A 24,174-nucleotide genomic window follows, 5' to 3' on the forward strand; every position below is an offset into this window, starting at 1 on the left:
CATCTCATGGAAACTGGACAGCTGCTTCTGAGAAGCATCAAGAAGACCCTAGAGCTAACATATTAGCAGGAAATCAAAAGATACAAGTGGTATTATCAACTTTAGAGGACATAATTTTCCTCAGGTATTCTGAGTTAATATCTAATTCCTTTTGCTCCATGAAAACTAAAACAACTTTATTTGGTGACCATAAAATCTATTCCAAAATGTTCCAGCTCCTCATTCGAGTGGGGAAATATTACTCTGTAGTTTCTATTCTGCAAAATAAAATATATAACCAGTTTGATTTCTGTGAGATTTGTTAACTGCCTTTGAAATAGCTTACAGCTAACACTTAGGATGGTTTTAAACGCACTCAATTTATCTAATGAAGTGTCCCTGTAACTTATATTGTAATTTATCTGATGTTCTTAGACAAAATAAAACTTGCATTTACAAAGTTTTCTAATGCAGGTTTCTTTACTTTTTGTACCTTCACCCCTCCCTCTGTTTGGTTAACATCTTTAAAAGTATGCTTACCCATTAGACAATTACAGAAGAAACTGTGATATTAGAACAAATATTGAATCCCACTTATGTCAGTTCTCAGCAAAGCCACTGTTGTTGCCATTCCCTAGTTTAATCATTCCACAGATGCTACATGCCTTCATTTTATAGTCCCCTTTGTTTGCAAAGAGATGCTTTCTACATATATTACCCATCCACTGATTTTTTCGTTTCTTGGAGAATGAAATAAAAACAGTATATTTCTTGCAGTGATCCTTCTTTAAGTGTAATATAAATGGCTAAATGGAAGGCTAGTGTTCAGTTCTCTCCATCTTTACTAATTTTCTGGAAATGAGCAAAAGCTATTCATTTCCTGACTACCTGCTCTAGCTACAGAAATTCTATGCTGGATTCCAACTGACTTGCCTCATGAACTCACGTGTCATTCTGATACTCACACCTACACCACACATAATATACAGTGAGCAACCAGGAATGAAGGTAGCATTTACAACAAGAGAAATGTGTTTGTTGCTGCTTACTGCTGCAGTGGCATCATAAATATTAAAAATCAGATTTCTTTCTTTTTTTGTCTTTCTGGGACCACTAAGGAAATGTAATTTCTGTAGTTTTCCTGGTATCACAATAAACTATGTGCCACAGATAAGATTTGGATTTTTGTGGCAATTACACAACCTTATGAAACTTTTGTTTAAATTATCTTCCAAAAGATAAAGTCTTTAAAAAGCAGGGGTACTGTTTTATGCACATTTTCAACAGAATTCAGGATCCTTACCATGAATATTATCTTAGCTAAAGATTAGCATTCTAACTCAGTTCCTGACTGGAACTATCTCACAGTACATACTTATTCCAGTCAAGTATACTGCCCTGCCATTTGAAGACGCTCAATGATACTTTTATTTTTACACTAAAATTTCTTTTTTTTAGCTACATCAATTTATCAAATATAAAAGGCCATACACAAAAATGCAAGCTTACCCTTGTAGCTATGCCTCTTTCCAACCATGAATAATGATGGGACCAGTATAGAATAGAAACTTATATCTTTTAAACAAACTAACAAAGCTGCTTTGAGATGTGCTTGCAAGTTTTTCAGCATAACAGACTCAAATATATTAGATTTTCCACCTAGTAACACAGAAACAAACATTTCTAAAAATCAAAGCAAGCAAGGCAAACACTTGTCCATTCTGCTGAAATTCTTGAATTTATGCCTTCGTAACTGACTTGTGTGCAGTGCTAAGGGCAGTAGAATGGAGTAGAGTCCATCACAGGATGCCAAAAACACAAAAGGCTTCACTCGTGGAGATGCAACATCTTAGAATCATAGAATCATAGAATCACTAAGGTTGGAAAAGACCTAAAAGATCACCCAGTCCAACCGTTCACCTATTCCCAATAGCTCCTACTAAACCATGTCCCTCAACACAACATCCAGTTGTGCATCCATCTTGTACAGCAATCATGAAGCACTTAAAGTAGTTCAACTAAAAAGTTCTCTAAATTGACAACTACAATTAGTAGAAAGTATTTCAATAGAAATAACATGAAAACATAAGAACTTGATACTTCCCTGTTCTCACTGATGTGAATAAGACAGCAATTACACTTTTTCATGGCTGCATCACAATAGCAGTTTCATGGACTTTCTTGACCCCAGCAGAATATGTCCTCTGTCATTGTTGGTTGTTTGCTAGCAATGAACCCCCAGCTTACAGCTGCAGTTACAGCTTTTGAGTGGATAACCTTGTTTCCTACCATAGAAGTTCATGACAATCTTCAGGTCATTCAGCTCATTCAGATCACTAAACTGACTCACTACTCTAAACAAAAGTCAAAAAGTCATTGCTTTCTTTTGTCTTGAAGCACATATTTCTTCACACAGAAGCTGTAAGAATTAAAAACTTGCCCATGAACTTTAAGGTCACTATCTCCAGGAAAGTGAGTCTAGCTTTCAGAAAATACTTATTTTGCCACAAAGAAAACTGTGGGAGAAAAGTAAATACTGAAGTAGGAAAACATATGTGAGCAAACTAGATAATAGCATGATTTTTCTTTTTTTCTTTTATACAGGAAAACAAAACACATACATAGACATGAAGAAGAACAGATTTTTCTACATGAAACAATGACATTTTTAAAGTAATTTGACATTCAAATATTAAACTCAGGTTATAATAAATAAATACTTTCAATATCTTGTTCTATTCAAGCTCCATTTAAATGTTTCAGATTTCATGATGGGCAAAGATAGGATGCTTAAGATAGGTTAAAATATTTTGCCAAAACAAGATTGGTTTTATGCAAGGATTACTTGAGCAGCTATAAAGTGCTTAGCAAAAAGGTATCTGACAGAAGAAAAGGAAATTGTATTTACAAAGCATTATCATCAGAGTACATATAAGAAGGAGGAAAATACTTACAGATTTTTTATGTCTACTGCTCCACGAAATGCCTTCCTGGGTATGGCTTGAATCTGATTTTCACTAAGATCACTATTAAAAAGAAGATCAAATGAAACTTAAAATCTGCCACATATATTTCTGTGTATAACAACAAAAAAGATTGAAAGAATCTGACAGAGCTGACAGAGCAAACAATTCCAGCTATTGCCATTCAATAAATGTTTCTCATGAAAATTATATTATTACTTGAACTGATTTGCAATTGAAGAAAAATAAGTAGCAAAAATACTCAAATTAGTTTATCTTTGTTGCACTATATAGCTCCCTTTCAAAATAACAGCAATTATGCCAAACCTAAATAGAACCATTACACAGTTTAACAATGCAGGCCAAACTGATTTCATTTTTAACTGATTGATTTTAATTTTCAACTCATTCCAAACACAAGACATGAAATCACGCAGTTTGGAAGCTTTCAGAGATGCATCTACCTACAGAGAGTAAGAAATTAGATGAAGAAGCTTGCTTGAGCCTCTGAATGCAATTCAGAAACAAATCAGAAGTGTACAGGCTGTATTTTCACTAGAATTCTTTCTCAGGTCACAGAGCAGTTCTTTTGTGAATAGCTAGATTTTGCTTTGCTAAAACCAAAACAGGAGCTTCACTCCCCAACATCAAGCACTCTAAAGCATGCTCCACATGCACTCCAATCCCGAACAGTAATGTTTTCAATATCTTGTATTTTAAAGACAATTTTTAGATAACCTTTTCTGGGAGGTTTTAGGAAAAATATTGCAAAATGGTGCACAGAAGTAAGACATAGCTGAGATGAAATGAATAAGCAGGAATCATTCAGTTGATTAAATACAATCATGCTTTCGACATAATCTTTCCCTGAAGTGTAATCTAGCACGAGCTCATATTTCCATTTATTAGAAATCACTCCTGGAGATTTCTTTCAAATTTATGAACTTAAAGAATTGTTCGAGGACTTTATAAAATTCCACACTACCTGACTCCAGAAAAATTTACATCAATATAATACCTTTGAAAATAATTCCACGTACATTGTCAGCAAGTTTGTTTTATTGGAGGCATTTTCAGTTTATGGAAAACCACATTCTATATACTAAATCTTTCACACTTTGTGCATATAACTGTACTCCTGTATCTCGCAAAGTATATTTAACCCAACTTAGCTATTATTAACAGTACGTGGAAAAAGAAGCATCTGTGAGCTATGATTTAGTTTTCAGTTCACCTAGGTAATACTGACATAGAATATGACTGCATTGCTGACAATAAATTCAAATAAAATAAATAAAAAGTCAGCCCTCAGCATATGTTACAGTGATGATTTAACAATTGACTTCCTTTAATTCTATTACAAATATAAATAGTAAGCATCTATGTATATGGTTATATTTAATTGACTAAAACATTTTACCAATACATAAATTGCATGTAAAGTGGTTTAAAATAGTGATTTCTATCATGATGAAGGACTAACTGGTTATACAGATGTATGTATATGTCCATGTAAACCACTGTCATACTCATAAATATATACTGCTGTAGGTAATGGATAATTGTGCATTACACTATTTATGATGGTTAATTGATTGTCATCATTCATCATTTTGTATAATTTTAAAAGTTGGAGATGAACAAAATTGAGACACTTGTGTAAATTATTTCAAAAATATGAAAGGTCAGAATCACAGAATGGCTTGGGTTGAAAGAGACCTCAGAGATCATCCAGTTCCAACCTGCTGCCTTAGGCATGGCTTTCTCCACCAGATAAGGCTGCCCAAGGCCTCACCCAACCTGACCCTGAATGCCTCCAGGCAGCCTGTGCCAGGGCCTCACCACTCTCTCTGTGAAAAACTTGCCCATGACATTTAATCTAAATCTCTCCTTGTTTAGTAAAACTATTTCCCCTTGTCCATCACTAGCTATCTATGTAAAAAGTTGATTTTCCTCCTGTTTATAATATCTCTTTAACTATGAGGTCTCCTTAAACCCTTCTCTTTCTTTCTGTAGAAACACAGCACAAGTACAAATAAGTACTTGTCACAGCTATTAGTCCTGGTTCCTCTGCAAACCATGCATTGAGACTGTATGTGTGTATGCACATGTGAATGAAAGCCAGATGCATCCACAGCATCATTTTCACGCAGCACAGGGTCATGCAGACTAGAGTTCCCTACTGATTTTAGCAAATTTGAAATGTAAACTACTAAATTGAAAAGGTTCCCAAACTTTCTGTGAAAGGCACTTTAAAAAACATCTCTCTAGATGTCTCTAGACCTCTCCCAACATTCTTCTCCAAGTTACCCTGTCTTTTTCCAAGATAAATTCTTTTTGCAATGCATCTATTGGGTTGTGAAAAGTTCTTAGAATGTTTATGTAACAGAAGTTAAATCCTTCCTTCATTGCAAAATTCTCTATTAAAAAAAATACCATTTTCAACACAAAAGCTATGCCTACTTATAATGGGAAAGTTCTTTGTAATTATTTATTGATTGCTTCAGGTTTTCATCTGCTCAGTTTAAAAAGGTTTTCTTATAAAGACCTTGAGGGGCTTAACCAAATATTTAACTTTTTATTCTTGCATAAATTACATCTATGTTTCACAGTGCATAACCATGACTCAGTAACAAGTTGCTGTGTGGTCTTTTTAAGATGCTTTAATTCATTCCTCTGAAATTCTTAGACTGGTCACAAAAAGACAAAACAGAAACAGAGCCACATGTATCACAGGTTGGCTTTTGGGAAATGGGGCAAAAAAACTATTTTCTAGATAAAACTGGACAATTTTGCAGGTCATTCTGTTTCACTGACTTGACTTTGCAGTCTATATTCTGTAATAACAAAAGATGCAAATCTTCTTTTCAGCCTTTTAGGTGTTTTCAGGCACTAAGAACTGTGTAAACTCCATTTCCCATTTAAAAAAGAAGAACCATTTCAACACGTGTGTACACCAAGAACCATTTATGTTGGTGCTTGATACTTGTAAATGAAAGATGCTCTATGAATTTAAACAAAATTGAAGCCAATAAACAACTGAACACAGTACTTTTACAAGAAGAAATCTAAATGTCTGAAAGGATAGGCACGATTCTGTCTTCACATTTTAAATCAGCAATATGATCAAGATTTTATCCAATAAATTATTCTTTGTAGTTATAGCAGCCTGAGACTTCATATAAAGTTATGGAAGATCAGAACTTATTGAAAATATTTTGTATAAAACTTGAGTGGAAGAGTCAAGGTTATCCTATACAGTTTTTGAAAGTAAGCACGATGATATAATGATGTTTTACTGAATTCAACTTATGCAGATCCTAGTTGCCCTATGGAACTCTCCACTAACTTGTCAATGCTGTAAGTCGTTTCTAGAGACATATATTCCAAATTATTAATAGTTCTGAAGCTATTGATCCTTTCAGAAAATTACTGAGTCATAGCTTTGAAGGCTTCATGCTCATCACCCATCAGCTTGCCACAGAGTCCTTCATCACCCAGTCTTCAATGTGCTGACTCAATGATTTTTTGAGCAAAAAATTTTTCAGTGCCAGAACAGTTTTATATAACTTCAGTATCTTTGAGTGCAAGACATCCTCAAAGGTTATTCTGAGGCTCGTCTCACCAAGGCAAGAGATGACATGAATATTGGAGTAATTGCCAGATTCTTGTACAAAAATCCACCTAGGCAGGTGAGGCTCTTGTCAGAGAGGACTTACAAAAGTGCCTGTGCAGCTCTAGGTGTGATTGCACCATTCTCTTGGTAGTGCCTGGTTTCTTTACGGTATCTCTTGGCTGTGTATATGTAAAACATTTTGTTGAGTTGTAATATTCAGGCTGCAACTTCATTTTCTCAAAAACAAAGCAAGAAAACAAAATCCGTACACCAAACCAAGCTGCACTAAATGAGGATACACTGAGAACTTACAAAGAAGTCTGAACATTTGCCCAACTACACTGATTCTTTGAAAAATTTGTGTACATTTTGATTTTTCCTACAGATGACAGGTTTATGCTTCTAAATTAGAGACTAAATATGTTGCACATGAATAAAATTACTTTTATTAACATATCACTCAAGCCAAATGAAAAAAGCAGAGATAAGTTATAGTATGTCCAAGACCAGTGATGAAGTAAGCCCTGAAATTATCATGCTTGCATAAAATATAATTCCCTTTTAAGCAAACCAGGTCAGGCAATTTACATACAATGCATATGGATAATTACACATGCCTCATCTTTTAAACCTATTTCAAAGATAAAGGATTTAAATGTGGTATTTTCAATGGCACAACAGTAGAAGTTGACTAGTTTGAAATTATGCCTCAAAGAATGTAGATTTCTGTTTTCCATAAACTGATGAAACAGGAAAAAAATGTAAAAATAAAAATTAGAATAGTAAGCCTCTTAACTCCACCTCCCAAATAATCATTTTCATTTTATGTATTCAGTTAATTTTTTTTTTTTTTTTTCTACAGAATACGTTAGTAAGCATGATGCATAATGCTTTGTGGAAAAAGCAAAAAGACCTTGCCAAAACCTTGTTTCTACTGAAACCTCCCTAAGAAACAGGATGAAACCAGTATATTTCTATTTATCATAATTACTGGTTAGTAAGTAGAAGTATATCACAAAAAAAAAAAAAAAACAAACAAACAAAAAAAAAAAAACATCCTAACATTTAAAGTTCTTAACAGTATTGGTATATATTTCTCACACACAAATAATTTCTTACAGAAAAAATGGAAAAATGCATATATGCTATTGTTTCTTTATCAGAGGGTAAAGCCCTCAGATAACCTGATATTAATGAGCCTGATAGAGTGCTTCAGCTCTTAAAAAATGCAGAGTACTGCATTGCAGCTATTTTATTACTCACCATATATGGCTCCCAGTTGAATATTCCATTCAACCTTAAAAGGAGTGCTAAATTTTTAATTATATGAATTGAAACACCACACATAATATCTATATCATACACTGTTAAGATATCACAGTTTTCTTGTGCAGCTAAAACCACGTGTTTGTTCTAAAACAATAAATCTTCTGAAGATGGCAAACCTGCTTGTAAATTTAATTACTTGTAATTTTATTTTCCTCTATGGTTTAACCTCCCTCAGTGTCTGACCAGGCATATCATAAATCTATACTGCCATTCCCTACTTTGTAAAATACTGAGTACTAGGAATGAATGATGTGTCCTGATTTTTAAAGGAAAAGGCAGAAATATCGAATCAAGCAAAGTACTGAATACTCATCAGTGTACTTATGTCAGTTCATAAAAACAATTCAGAAGGTGACTATTCATGTTCAGGTTACTGAATAATCATATAAATACTTCCAAAATTAATAAAGTAAACCTCACTTGGTATTTCTCCACCAGAAAACAATACATTCAACAAGAGCTAACCATATTCTGCACAAAACCCCACATGCCTACATAAAGCAAGACATTGCAGATAATGAGACTACAGAATTATTATCTAAAGAAAGAAGCAAAACAAACATTTCAGTAACATTATTTGACTAAAAATCAAATTCATGAGTTTGGATATGGGACAAGATGCTCACTGATGAGTATCTTTAGGATGATCACTGAGATACCTACAAGGCCCTGCACATGTCCCAACATTCTCCTCCAGTAAGTGTGCTTACTGGGGCATATCATCTGACATGACATATTCCAGTGCAAGGCCCAGCTTTGCACCAGCCTTTATTTATTCCCCCAACTTTGATGTTAGGGAGAGTGGAGTACTCAGCCTCACAGGGAGGCAGCAGCAGGGAAACCCAAGCTCCTGGAGGAAGACTAGAACGTGCTGCAGTGTGGCAGCATAGTGGAAATGAGCCACAGATAGAAGTTTCAAATGTGTCTTCAGAAATGGATGCAGAGATTATTTTATATTATCACTAAACTTTGGAAAAACTCTCAGATCCAAAATAATGTTATTTTGAGGGTTCTGAGAGAATGCTGGCAGCAGCTTCCATTTGCAAAAGTTTTTATGGCAGTGGGTTTCCCAATGTGAAGAGGACAAAATGGCAAAGTAACTTTTTTGTCCTGCTTGATTCCTGATTTGGGTTTCACTTCTAAAATGCCAGACAGGTCTCCATTTTCTGAATTTGAAATAGAAATATATATTTCAATTCCATATTATCTGGAAAAGATTGTGCTATAATGGAAGGCTTTTGATCAAATTTTTATTTGCTCACGAATCTTCATTAATTGTCACGCAATCAGGAAAACTATATTCTACAGCTGTAAAATTCCATCATGACAAGGACTTTAATCTAAAGACTCTTCTGGATACTACAGAAGCATGCTTTGGCAATCTGTACTTTTATTATATTAGGATAATGCATACAAGCTGGAAAATTATTTTCAGAACTTCATAGTGGCAATCAAACCTATGTGAAAAGCATCCAGCAACAGAGGTGCTGCTGAAATACACCTTTATGGTCTAAGTACAAGGAGAGCATAATGGGGAACCAATTCTACAAATATCAGCTCAGTTGAACTGAACCTAATAAAGCCTGGAAATCAAATTTCCATCATAGCAGAAATGTACCACATTATAGCAAGAGCCTACTAAACAAACATGAATGTTTTGATCTGTAACTCAATGCCTTTCTTTTTATCTCACATTCAGCAAACATATTACTGTATTCAAACAAGTAAGTACCTTTCCTATCAGCCAAATGAGGCTTATCCAGTTAATTGTTACAATACTGACATATGTTTGGCTTTACGGAGTTGCACTATTACAAATTGCAGTACTGCATCACTTATTTATGAAGATAATCTTATACTCAAATAGGTTTTCATGTCCCTTTTTCAAAGCCTGGCTTTTTGGCAGACCTACAAATCAACGAAGACAAACAGAATAAAGAAATATTTTAAAACCATATGCTTAACAATTCAGCCTAATATCTGGCTGAAAACAAACGGAAAACCAACAAAACAAAAATCCTACTGTAACATTATTGTTTTATTCTCTGACTACAAAATAAACCATTTAATATCCTATTTACTTAAATGATTCTTCTTCTACTCTTCCGTAAAGCATCCAGTGCAAATATTTCCCCTGCTAATGAAATGCAAGTGATACCACACTATCAACAGCGGCCAGTATTTATCTCTTTGTGATGATTAAAATCCTGAATTATAAATTCCAGCATCAGTTCCATAAATCATTACTTCTAGTCATATCACTCCCACCTGCTTCCCATAAGAGAAACGAAATTTTGCATCTGAGAAAGGTACTGTTAACATTCTTTTACAGAGAAATAAAAGTAGTGTGTTATCATTATGTATCACTGCCATGCTGAGGAGCACAAAGCAGATGAGAAGAGTATATATGACAGAATTGCAGGTTCTCTTTGCATTTTGCACTGATTTCCAATTGCTCTGTAGAATCCCTAAAGACTTTTATGGTGTAAACAGTAGATACAGTCTATTCACACACAAAAGCAGAGTAACTCCCTGTGCCATGGTGAGCTACAACACCAAACTCAATATTTCATACTCCACATAGAGCAATCACCACTGTAACACGGGCAGAATGATTTGAGTCATTACAATTCCCATGATAAGGAATGAGTCTTCTGTTTTTCTAAGAATATGCAGATTAAACTTCCCTGCTTATTTTCATATCTGTTATTTTCTGTTATACATTGATAAATTTATAATCAAATTATAGATTTATCAATATAGACCTTATTATAGCTATTACTATATGATTATTTAAACAGCAGGTATTTTCATCCATTTTATCTACCTATTTATTAAACACTGATACAAGACATTCATTCACAAAGCACAGAGCACATACATAAACATGGATAAAAACTACTGAACTAAAGTAGAAATACTGATAGCCTGCTAATCTCCAGTTTATACGCAACTTCTACCTTATTTTTTAGGTTAAGTCATCAGAAATTGAAATGATGACAAATAATGCTAGATTGTTTTTGTTTGAGAGGCAGACTGACTCCACATACCTATGCAATATACTGACTTGTTCATAATTTTGAGTATTACTAATTAGTCATTTCTTCACAGAGAAAATAGCATAGAGTGCAATTATCAGTCCTTCCTACTTCTTAGTAGGATCACATTTTGGCTTTGGAATAGACAAAATCCTTCTATTGGCATGGAAGTCAATCTATGGGCCACAGAATCAATCCCACTCCACAGTGTCTCCAAAAGTGCATTTAAATCAATTTGTATACTCCGGTATCATTTGAAAATAATTGCTTCAGGAGAGTTGCCATTTATTCTCCATTGTGCTAGAGTGTCCTAGTGTGACAAATGCTCATTGTGAAATAAAATAGGAGTATTAGGGCCACACATGTATTTCAGTGGAGCCTTAGAAATTATTTTTGAAAAGGCAAGTGGTCCTTATTAGTCTGCTCCACTGAATTAATATGTAATTCTGTTTAAGACTTAAAAAAAAGTAGTAGAAATAATGACATGTTGCAGCTCTTAGAGAGGAATGGACCACCCACAATTTCAAAAGGAGAAAATTCTAATGCTACTTCAAATTTGGCTTCTGATAGAAGGTCCTACAAAGAAAAACTTGAAGTCATTTAAAAACATCACCATTAAAAAAAAAAAAAAAAAAAAGAGAGAGAAAAAGAAAGGGAAATGGAAAGGGAAATTCACAGATTCTCCATAACTCACAAACTCTTAAACTGGTCAAACTGAAGGAAGATACTGTTCCTTGTTTTGCATTTTTAAAAAAAAATGCAAGCCCAGCTCCCTTATTGATGTGTGAGACAGCAGCACAGCTGTGTGGTATCAGGGTATTGTTTACCAACAACCCCACCTGGAGTTCTAAAAGTCAGAGTGGGACATAACTTTTAGAGAGACAGAAGTATATTTTGCATTTAATACTTCAAAAATTCTGGTTTATTATAGACAATAACTTTTAAGGCATATATCCTTCAGCAGCATACATGTTCATGCATTTTTTTCCTTCTCTTTACTTATCCAGGTTGAAATTAAAAGCAAAATAGAAAATTACATTAGCTCTTATGTGCTATTACTTCACATAGGATCACCGAAGATAATTTCTTTGCAAGAAAAGAGTGAAGGTTCTGCTATTTTAATTTCATCAGCCTGTGATAGTAGATTCAATGATTCATTTTTAATATAGTATCTCACTTAGTAGACTTGAAAAGACATTGCAAGTTAAGGATTCAGAATGGATAAAGCAAAATACTGCCAGGTAAAATTCACTTCTGGGAAGTGACAAACTCACTATAGGCATGGCTGAAATATCCATTTGGCTTGGTTTAGGTACTTGCTCCCATTAAGAACAGATAAGATGGCACACTTGCCTTTGCAAGAGACTTCTTCAGTAGCGTCTGAAAAATCTACTATTACTGTTTTCTGTAACAAAACTTCTTTTTAGCAGGAGTTTGCAGCAGTCAATGTGTCTTTAATATTTAATTTCATTTCTCCTACTTTGGAACTGAAAGTGTAAGCACTTTTAGGAACTGATTGAAAGATTGTCTGGTATGTTGTCTTAGTTCACTCCACCATCTATAGCCCTGTGAATTCTCTTCTGAAATACCACTCAGTGAACCATGGCAATTCCTCTCTTTGTTCAAAGTGAGCAGAGCAAATTCCTGATACAGCACCATTACTCATTGCTGCTATTGCAATACAGGTAAGTAATAATTACATCCCTAGATACAGGCATTTTTCTCCAAGTACAGGCCCATATTGTTAAGTCCAAATGTTTCCTAACAGAAAAACTAACCTTGAACACTTTGTCAAGGGGCAGCCAAATCTTTGAGAGTAACCTAGAAGGATCTTGCAGTTTATTAATGTTGAATGGCACTGTGCTCAGTCTTCCTTCACCTGAATCGAACAATACAATTTTAGGATTGTCTCTAGAGACAAGCTGATTGCTTAACAAGACAGATTTATTGCAGTCTTAGCTTCATACAATATGTGTGCATTCACACAGTGTATGCTTCAGGCTTTGATGCTGTTGCCCATCGCTGCCAACAAGTAAAATAAAAACAGAAAGAAGGGGAAAAAAAAAAAAAAAAAAAGCAAATTATAACAGGATTACTATGGATGATTAAAGAAAATGACAACAGCTAAGCTAATCATAATTACAGCTTATCAAGATGACCACTATTATATCATTGTCTTCCAGTACTTCAACCATCTGCTTATACCCATCTGTCATTTTCAATACTGTAAAATTTTTTAAACTCCGTTTTACTTATTTTTATTCTGTGTTTGCACAGTACCTATTGTTGTTGAGTTTCCAGCCCAAAAACTTGTACTTTACACTGTCATCTAAACAAAATAATGGAAAGTATGTGTGTCCATATCATACTCCTGTTCACTGATAATAAGTATGAAATAGTAAGAACAAGTTCCATTATTATGTTGAGCAAACTGATTTTTTTAAATCAATAAAAAATTACAAAAACATTAATTTAAAAAAACCCTAAAAATGTATTTTTTATTTTTTATTTTTTGCTTATTGTATTTACTTTCTGTCCAGTAGCTGATTTAGACAAGTTAATTAGAAGTTCCTAGGAGAAAATGAAACAGTAATTCTTGGGAAAAATAAGGTCAGGTACTGATACGAATATTCCAATATTCTGGAACTAAAACTTTCCATTTTCCAAGATTAAAAGAATTCATAACTCTAGTTGAGCATCACAGAATTCACAAATCTCCCTGCATTCCAGTTTATGTTCAATGCTTCAAGTTTTCTGACCTCTTAAGCCCACCTCCTATTTTGGTAGCTTTTTCAAATCACTTTCAGTGAATTTGTTTCACTCTTCTTCCTCAGTGATATGCAGAGAATAAGAATTTTGAGTGATGGGCTTTTTTTTTAATTGAAAAAGGAACTGAGAATATGAAAGAGACACCACAATTCATCCAGTATTTCCACACAAGGGCCATTCAGAATTAAGAGCCTTTTTTACAATGGTAAACAGCATATATAAGCGATTAAAAGAACCCCAAACCCTGGCAATTCCAGAATGAAGCAATCACAACCAATTTCTAATTCAATAACAATCTAAAAAAGACAATTTCAGACAAAATTCTGTGTCAGAGTGCTCCCACACGTAAGAATCCCATTGCAGATTATAATGCTGTCTGCATGTTGTTGCCACAACAGTGGTACACACGTTACCTTTAAACATTCTAGGAAAACTCATCAATTAAATAATCCATGTAAAATTTAATTTAGTGCTATTTAAAGAAAATCTTAAATTGTATTTCTCCCTTTACCGCATTTATCTGTTTTTTCCCTCAAGGTCAGCTGCTTAAAATCCACAGAGCTCAGGAATTTTTGTTCCAGGTTGCACTTTTCTACTTTTGGCCATCACAGAGTGACTGTACTTAAGAGCAACTTTAAAATCTAATTTCTCCTCCTTCCTTCGTATTTTTTCCACTATCATTGGGCTTTCCAGTCTTTCTTCTGAATCAATTCCATGTCAAATTCTTTCCCTTCAACCATTTTTCCAGCTCCTTTGAAGTTGCTGTTGGAGCTCCTGTTCAAGTAAATATCCAGAAAATCTTCCTGAGATGCTTTAATAATTAGGAGAAATGGGAAGGGGAAAATGGTTTATGTGTCTGGTGGGTGGGAATCATTTTGTTGTACCTTTTCTTTTTTAAATTTTCTTGAAGAAGGGGGATTTATCTTTGCGTTTTGTGGGTAGAAGGCAATCAAATGAGAGCACAGCATACTAAGGATGATGATGGATGACACTGATGCTGCAATTCACAGGCAATTATATACTGTTAGTAGTGTAACATAATACTTCAGGATAGAGAAGTCTAGGTAACCATATAGAGACCAAGGAGAGTGATGGCACTGGAAATAAACATCTCAACTGAATGTGGCCTAATTCTGAAATATATCACAAAATACTGAAAGACTTTCATTTGATTGCATTTTGTTTAAATTTTTACAAATTGAGTTGCAAGAAATAAACCTAAATTTTGAAACAGATGATATTGTATTGATGTCAGTTATGGCTATTAAAGAAAACATTACTGTATTACACAAATAGGCTTTCTGCTAAAGCAGTCTGTGCAAATCCATTTGTACCTCTAAAGAATTCAGCAAGAGTTTTGCCAGCCACAAAATCCTAGGATATGCATCATGCAACTGCAAGGTATCATGCAATGCAGGTATCTGCATTCACTCCTCTAGCTGAGAAAGAACAGATCTCCTCTGAGAAGAGGGCCAGCTCAGAACTTTGAGGTGATTGAATTTAAATTATATTTACACAGATAGATGAGAAGGTGTAAGGATTTGTTTCTACACTGGCCCTACTGCATTAGCTATCTATTCCCATATGCATATTTGTTCTTATGCAGCTCTTCTGTTGCAGTTCATATTACAGTATAGTGTTTTACAGACCTGAAGCTTCCAACATCTGTAGCAAAGGTCCCAGAAATTGATTTAGAAGCTGAAATACAAGCTTATCCAATCCTGCTTCTACACAAGGCTATATATCTCTGTTGGAAGACTGACACATGGTCTCCATATGCACTGGTGATAACACAAGCCTGCCAGGCACAGATGTACTTACAGCTCCAGAGAGATGCAATCTAATGATGGATAGGAATAACCCAATCATGCTAACATTTGTATTTGCAAACCATACCTAGTACTACAGACAATATGTCTACCTTTATCTGCCACATTTCTTCAAAGATATCAAGATATTCTGAGGATATGACAAGCGTATGATTAAACTTAATGGTATCTAAGGTAGAAAGACATCTTACTGAAGAACAACGTAATAGTGGGAAGTTTTAAAAATTAATTGCTCTTCTGGCAAACCTAAAGAAAATTAAATTAAATTAGATACTGGAACTTTTTCATTAGGAGCCTCTGGCAAAATAAAGTTAATAGATTGAAAGCTTTCTGCAATTAAAAGTGACAGGTGCGTTGCCTTCTCTAAGCTTTTAAATCACATCTGTCAAAAGGCCTCCTAAAATGCATTTTTTAAACTCTTTCCAATCTACTCAACTTCTTTGAATCAAAATACTGTAGAATAATTGAAGATATATCATTTAAGAAAGTTAGAGTTTTATGGCAGTAAAGTGATAAATTTTCTATGAAGTTATACATCTAACATATTTAGGAAAATATATTAAATCACGTGGAGTAACCTTGTGATTCATTCTCTTAATTTATCAGCATGATTTTGTGCTTTAATTCTTATCCTATTGATGAGAAATATACAACTTGATTTCCATAATTTAACACAAAGACATAAATACAGTTCAGTCACAAGGTAGTTTCTGAATTACCTGTTCTTCCAACTTTTAAAGATAGAAAAGTGTCTGTCTTGAAAACAGACAGAAAAGTTGAACAAGTCCAGCTTCTGCTGTGCTGCTTTAAGAGTGAAAACAGTTTTAGTGAAAATACATTCCAAGAGTGTGAGCAAAATAGAATATACTTCACATCTGCCCACACATATCTGACCCGGTCCTTTACCTCTCATTCTTGACTTGCAAAAGCAGAGAGAGCATTTATGTAACACTGTTGTATCATTTGACCTAAATAAAACAACAAACTAAACAACATTTGTGTTTTGTTTTGTTTTGTTTGGGTTTTTACTAATCACTAATCATAAATTCAATAGATTAGAATTACAGAACATCTGTGGGAATTCTTGTCATTCTCATCAATTCTGAGGCAAATAAAAGCATTACTCTTCAAAGCTCTTAATTAACAACTAAATGAAAATCTAATATATTCTTCAAAGATGTGACAATATGAACTTTACAGGTTACGGTACAACACCTTTAGAGATGAAGGTTGAAAAATTATGCTAACCAATTCAAATGTAACTCTCAGATTGAGAACATAGAAATAATCTCATCCCAATTTGGGAAAGCAACACAGCAGCTACAATTTAAAATATGTGCTTAAATCCCATTGAATTCATTGTAACAACTCACATGCTTCATGTTAAACGTGATCAGACATGTTTTTGAATCCACTTACTACTTACTTAAAAATAGTACTGAACACATTTTAAATTATTGGTTTTCTTAACTGAAGGATATATGAAAAACAAAACAAAACAAAACCTTCCTGAGTTATAATGAATGAACAAGAAAATAAGACAATAACTTGCCATTCCGTGTTTACTTCATAAATTTTCTTACCTTAAAAGAAATTACTATATACCATGTTATGATACCACAAATAAGATGGAAGGAAACTGAACCAGATCTAAGACATTATAAAAATTCTTTTATATTTAATAAAGCAGTTAAAGTTTTCTAGTTCTTTTTTTGAGTTTTCTTTGAGAGCTGGGGTTGGAACTTGCCAATTTCTCTTAGATTTCTTCTTTATAGATACTTCCTATAAAAAAAAGTAAGACTTTCATTCAAAATTTGCAAAGTCCTTACACACTTCTCTTTAGCTCTACTAGTCCCATTGTGATTTTTTCTCAATGATGTCTTCTCCAGGTCATGCCCAAGCAGAGGAAAGTTTCAGCACTGGAAGGCCAATATTTTGAGAGAATTAATATACTTTTATATACTGTGTCCAGTCTGCATCCCTGCAAAATAGCAGGAATTGTGATACATCACAGTAGGACATCATAGTAGGTGGCAGGTTTTCTGGGAAGAATGAAAAGGAAAATCATTCAAAAGCACACTAAAAGAACTAAGGATCTATCTCTGATTTACAAGTGTTGGATTGCAGTGGTACTGATGCTTCAGATACATTCTCAAATTCCAGTGGTATTCAAGGAAATTTTTACGTTAAATTTTGGGAGATATGAATAGCATATTTATTTCCAAAGATGCCATTTTCCTTTTCACTTACATATAAACAAACAAAAACAAACAAACAAACAAAAGAACTAAAAATACAATTGGGAAAAAAATGAAAAAAGAAACCAAGGAGTCACGAGGATTTATCTGTTTTGCTCCAGATCAAGATAAAAGTATTCAAATATTTTCCCTTAGTAGCAATTTTAACTAGACTGTGGGTGAGTATGACAGGTCTGCAATCTGTGAAAACAAAAAGATCAAATTCAGCATTCAGTAGGGATACAAAATATCTAACTGAGTCCCAGATTTACAGAATACTTTTTTCTTTTTCTGCAGTCTCTTCTTTTGCATCTCCTTTTGTCCTCTGTTAACGATCTGCAACATCTATAAATATTGAAAATATGCCAAATTTTCCTCTTTGGTATCATGTATTACATAAAAATTCGAATGGAAAATATGTTCAAAGGTGTTTTGAAGAGTCTACTAATTGAACAGTCTAACCAAACACAAATAATCAAACAAAAATACTACACAAATACTTGAAAAGAAATATTAGACCACTCTTTCTAAATGCTCTAAGCCACAGTTCGAAATAGCACGGCCAAAAAAGTAAACTCTGAGTTGTGTGTGTGATTTGTATTGATTTTATTCAAGTGTTAAGACTATGCTTAAAACTAAATGCTAAGAGATACTGCTTATATTTATGTTTTCCCCTACATTTCTCTTCTGTCATTTTTGTCTGACCCAGCAGAAATTTCATTCTATAAACATGCATTTTATAATACTGGTTAACATCCCTTTTTATACAGAAAAGTTTTACACAAAGTTGTATACTTAGATCCATTTATGCTTGTGGTAAGTTTTTTGTTTGTTTGATTGTTTTGTTTGTTTTGTTGTGGGTTTCTTTTACTTAAGGGCACATTTGACTTCTACTGTGGAATTATCCTCCACACATGTATATATAGGTGGTAGGACTCCTGACCTGAAGAAACACAAAATATCTTGGTTTTTTTCCACAGAATTTTCACCGTTCATGATTCCTTTTTCCATCCATGCATTAACAAGCAATGTCAATGTCTAATCTTGGATTAGGCTTCATGAGAATCTTCATAAGAAATAAGATATAGTTATTTAAAATGAATGACAGATTGATGTAATATTCTGTCTTGCATATAATGCAAACTCCTGTTCTACCTATAAAGTATTTAAAACTAACACAAAAAGCACAAAAAAAAAAAAAAAAAAAAAAAAAAAAAAAAAGCTTGAAAAAAAAGCAACAGATTGAAACGACATTTTCATTAAAAGAAAACAGAAAACCTCAGTAGCCATCTCTGACATCGTGTTGAATTTTGGTTCTACAACTCAGTGGCATTTTTTGCTTAGCTTTCCTAACTAGTTCCCCTCTGGATTAACCTCTCCTCACCTCTGGCTGCATACACACTGCAAGCTGACTTCCAGGGAGCTGCCGGACAGTTCATTAGAGCAGCTCCTGCTGTTTCTTCCACTGAAGAGGAGACACCTCTAAGTCACCACACAGGCAAGCCCAGGCCGACATGGCTCCTAACAACTTCTGGCAGCTTTGATCTGGCTGCTGGTTCATATGAGTTTCACAGACAAAAAAACATAATAGGGGCAGGAACTTTGATGTATTTCCTGCTGCTTCTTCAGAAAGCAAGTATCATTGCTTGGTAATTCACACGGTGTACTGGTATCAGTGAAGGGGGATAGTGCAGGACTATATTGTGGGGCTTTTTCTGTGCGTCACATCTTAAAGCAAAAGGTGGATGACTTTAATCCATTGCTAGAAAGTACACGATTAAAATAATTCTACTAGATATTGAAACATAATATGAAATACAAAGTAACTTTTCTGATTCAACACTCGGTTGTATGCCTCTTCCTGAGCATGCAATTTACAGCAAGGCCTTGCTTCATGGCACATCCTCAGCTTTGTCAAGCGCTGGAGGCTGTTCACTTCAGAAGAACTTACAAGTACATTTCAGTAGTCACAACAGAGTTCTTAGTGCCCAGACACACATCCAATTGCTCAGCTAAGTCTCTTTCCTCAACACCTCTGGTGGCCATGCTAAAGAAGTCAACAGCACAGCAGTGAATGAATGCTCCAGGATCCTTTCATAATAATCCAGTTGACTGAGGCTCTGTTTGAGAGGCCTTACCTCATTTCCCACACATTTTCTGACCCATTTTGTCTGCCTTTTCTCAGAGGGGTTTTGCCTGTTACACTGTGGGCTAAGCAGTAAACTAATTATCTTGTTCAAATCCCTTCGCAACGCCTCTAATCCCTTTAGTTATAAGAATGTGTGAATACTGATTGCACAACTTAGAAAAGAGGGAAAAATAAAAAGAAACAGAGACAGACCAAAAAAGCCAAAAGGCATGATCCAGGAGGATCTGCTAGCCTCTTCAGCCTCTTGAGATTTGACTCAGGACTTTTGTCCTTCAAAAGACAAAACAGTAAATGGGACAGTTTTTTAAGTTCTGCACTTCCATCTCCCATTTGTCTGCCGTATCTGCCCCAAAGCTCTGAACCCTTTGCTCACAGCAGAACTTGCTGACCCTTGACTCCAGTTAACTGTTACATTTTCTCTCTCTCCACTTTCATAATGAACATTTTAATGAAGGGGATGACAATATTACAATGTGTCAAAGAAGCTATATGAAGTACAGGAAATGAACGTATGTTAGCATAGACATCTATAGGCCCTATGAGTCTTATTTCTTTTCATCAAAGAAGCCTTACAAGTCTTATTAAAGAGCCCTCTCACCCTCTCCCTCAGCTGAAGACACCAGAGCGGTTGCCTCCTGCTGTCCAGGACTGAGTGAACTTTAATCACTTTTCCTATTTTGTTCACACTGGGGAAGGAGCCAGGCTTCAGTGAAAAGCCTGCAGTCACAGTCGATGTTAAAGAGCATGAAATTTATCTGACTTCCATAAAAGATGAGTTCTGCCCTTCCATTCCTGCTTTTGCTAAGCTGGCTGCTCCGGGGACAGCCATTCTCTTCTCCAAAAACAAATATTTGCTTTTAGCGTGGATGGATGCTGCTGCCTAGGAGCGCCTTTTCCCTTGCTTTTTAAACTGTAAACATAGTTGTTTCACCTACAAAGAACACTTGTGGTCTTGGGAAAGAAATTTAACTTTATCATTTAGACATGCTGTTTTGCAAATGAAGGTTTTAAAAATGCAAACAGTTCCTGTTTTACATGAGTAATAAGCTCTGGCTAATTGGTTGCCATAGAAGCAAATTCACCAGTATTCTCAGAGAGCAACAGAGATTTACCTTTTCCTTCTTTTCTTTCTCTCACTGCAGAGATGTTGTTATCAATAAAGACCTAACTATTAGGGTAGAAAAATATAAACTTTGCTTTCTTACATACAAATACTGAGAAATAACGTGTTTGATGAAGATTGAACTAAATTGTATTGTTATACAGCATTACAGTATTCAGTTTATAAACCTTAACATATGGAGTTAGTTCTACAGTCTTTGGAAATCCTATTCTCATTATTTGTACAATGGTTACTTCCATTATGTGAGACAATAAACAGCACATTACCACTGAAGTTGCAAGTACTAAAGGTCAGCATGTTATGAATGAGTATTTTTTCAACAACTAAGAATGCATGCCTTTAGAAATCGTAGCAATTCTCTATAATTTCATTGCTCACATATTTCAAATACAGCAGAGAAATGGAATACAAAGAACCCAAAACCAACTCTGGAAACAAATAATCTCCAAAACTTATCCATATAAAAAACTGAAAGAAGTGAAAAAAGTGTATCAATGAACTGGATAATGAAAAGACTGTTAAAATGGAATGAAAAGTGGTACTTATTCACTGACCATCCGCTCTGCATGCCATAACCCAGTCTAATCCCCAATTGATACTGACAACTGCAATGACAAGGGCTAAATTGGAACCATAAGTGGAAGTAATGATAGACTGCCACTTCAGTATGTCAGCAATTTCCAGATTAAAATTAATACCACACAAATGTTCTTCTGTAAAGCAGAGACTTCTCAAAGCAAGAGAAGCACTTGCTCAATAACCATGCTTCCCAAAAATTTGCCACAGATCCTGAGAGCATTGCCCGATGCCCAGCAAAGTTCATCCGTCCATCAGCAGGAACGAGATGAAGAGGGGAAAGCGGTTTATGCTGTACTTCTACTTGTGACCACCTAGGGGCACTCAGCGTCCTAGAAATGCACAGCATTACTTAACCAGCACGGCTGTGAAGTAGAGCACAAAACATATTCTCTGACAAGCATCCTCTCTTATACTCCACTTGAACAACAATGATGAGTATTGTTTATTGATACTCGATTACTGGCAGATAACCAACCAGACACCCTTGTTCCCTACAAATGCTTCTGAAGAACTCTTTTTCTGATTAAGGCTTTAATATACCATGAAGATTTTCAACCAATAGAAGAAAATATACAGACCACATTGCTTGAGAAAGTGATTTCACATTATAAGTCTGAACTTACAAGCAGTAAAGCAACTACAAACAGCATGGAAAGCTATCTCAAGGGGATTCTCTTAATTATAATTCACTACAGCTTTGAAAAGAACACGGCCAAAATGGAAACGAGTATAAAACTGAGCAAGTAGCACAAGGTCAAGAGAATGCCAACTTTTTCACATACATTCTTCTCTTTCAAATTTGTCTTTTAGATACGCAAAATGTAGACAAAACAGAACTGTATTCCTATGTTTCAGGATTCTCTAACTTCTTTCAAAAGAAAAGACTCAGTGTAGTTAGTCCAATTTTTTCCTAAAAAAGAGTAAACGTTTTCATCAAAGCAATTAGCAAATATATACTTTTACACTGAAGCAAATGATTAATGAATGCTTAACTGCAGCAGGCTACTGCTAGCCAATCATATCTGATATTTTACAGTTAAGTTTTATACTATGAATATTCTGACTTTTTGCCACTTTTTTTTTTTTTTTTTTTTTTGTTCAAACAGGGTTCACTTAACAAGCAGAATGCAGACCTGCTGCTTTCCCTTGTGGCCAACTTCACTTGTTCAAAGTCTTTGAGAATCTTGGAACACGGCAATAGTTCTTAAAGGAACTTTGGCCTGCAGCTGTTATTAACTAGCTTTGGCCGTATGGACCTTCGTTGACAAGCACCTCATGTAGAGAGGTTAAAAAATTGCTACCATATGCTTCCAGATTTTTGAACTTACGATGTAAAGGCTTGAAAAGAAGAAAAAAAAAACCAACCCTTTTACTACTTTAAAAGTACAAAACAATTTACACATGAACCAACACTTCTTTCTATCCTACACTGCCTTACAGTTATGAAATATATATTTCATTTTTACAGTGGTACTGTAGACTTACAAAGTCAGGAGCTGATTTCAGTGAAAGGAATGACTGGTTATACGTATAAAGATTTCAACAGGCTTTATTATTGGACACAAATTAAAAACCACCACACTGTTAAAACCAGCATTAAGTAAAAAATAAAAATCTGTGCCATGAGAACATTCCTATTGCACAGAAAAGCATTCTGTTCTTAATGAAAGCTAAGTCTAGAGCTGCTTATTACACCTCTTCTTTGACCTTATGTGCATACACATTATATTTGCAGTATGCGTTCCAGTTCAGATCCAAAGGAGGATCTGTATGCCCAAGAACTTATCCCTTCCTTCCAGATATATCAGCTGGTTTACTGATAAGTATTACCTCTCTGGACAAGCACAGCCTCAACACATGCCTAATGCTTTCCAGAGAACATTTCTTTGTCACTCACTGAAGTACTTGTACCAGTTCTTGTATCATATGTAGTCTGAAACATACTCAGTATTATTAACCTTGTTGAAATTAAGGAAAATAGTCATTTGCTGAATGCTTTTATATCTCTTTTCTATAGATTCCTATGTGACTTTAAAAAAAATATCTTAATGGTGTTCTGTGAACACCTTAGTGACTCTCCATTCAGCGTAAATTAGAGATGAGTTTGCAGATTTCAGATTTTACAGCTATTGCATCTATTTCTAGAAGAAACAGATTAGAAGCAGCTACTAGAAAACCTATTTGCCACTTCAAAACCACCCCTTTTCTATAAATGAATGGTATCTATGTTTAAAGTATGATGACAACAAATTGAGAAGACTCAATATAACACGAAGAGCTATTGCTCGTTCACATGAAGTTTTATTTGAGGTTGGCCAAAAGGACTGCTTCATAAAGAGTATCTGTTAACATCATTAACACTGCAGTATTTGTCATTCTTTCTGATGAAACATACAAAAATACAGAGGTGGGTCATGGAGGTGCTCCATCTCTGTGAGCACAATATTCCCAGACATAGAACCAAGAGTTCAAAAGTCTTAGCCTGGAAGCAGCTCTGAGGATGCTCTGCCAGAGACCTTCCTGCCTCTGAGAAGCAGAATTGTTCAAAATACAAAACACTCAT

The 24,174-nt window shown here is 34.7% G+C and overlaps 1 protein-coding gene across 2 annotated transcripts in view; it reads right to left on the reverse strand.

Annotated features, from left to right (window-relative positions):
- The window catches only part of SLIT2 (slit guidance ligand 2), a 245,409-nt gene that overhangs the window by 96,202 nt on the left and 125,033 nt on the right, over window positions 1–24,174 (reverse strand). For both annotated transcript variants that reach the window (XM_042871561.1, XM_042871560.1), the window contains exon 5: window positions 2,934–3,005. In XM_042871561.1, coding sequence (XP_042727495.1) covers window positions 2,934–3,005 — 72 coding nt within the window. The remainder of the gene's footprint in view (window positions 1–2,933; window positions 3,006–24,174) is intronic.

This window comes from Lagopus leucura, unplaced genomic scaffold (genome assembly GCF_019238085.1).
Source record: "Lagopus leucura isolate 7727_CA_CO unplaced genomic scaffold, USGS_WTPT01 Super-Scaffold_100004, whole genome shotgun sequence".
Lineage (NCBI taxonomy): Eukaryota > Metazoa > Chordata > Aves > Galliformes > Phasianidae > Lagopus > Lagopus leucura.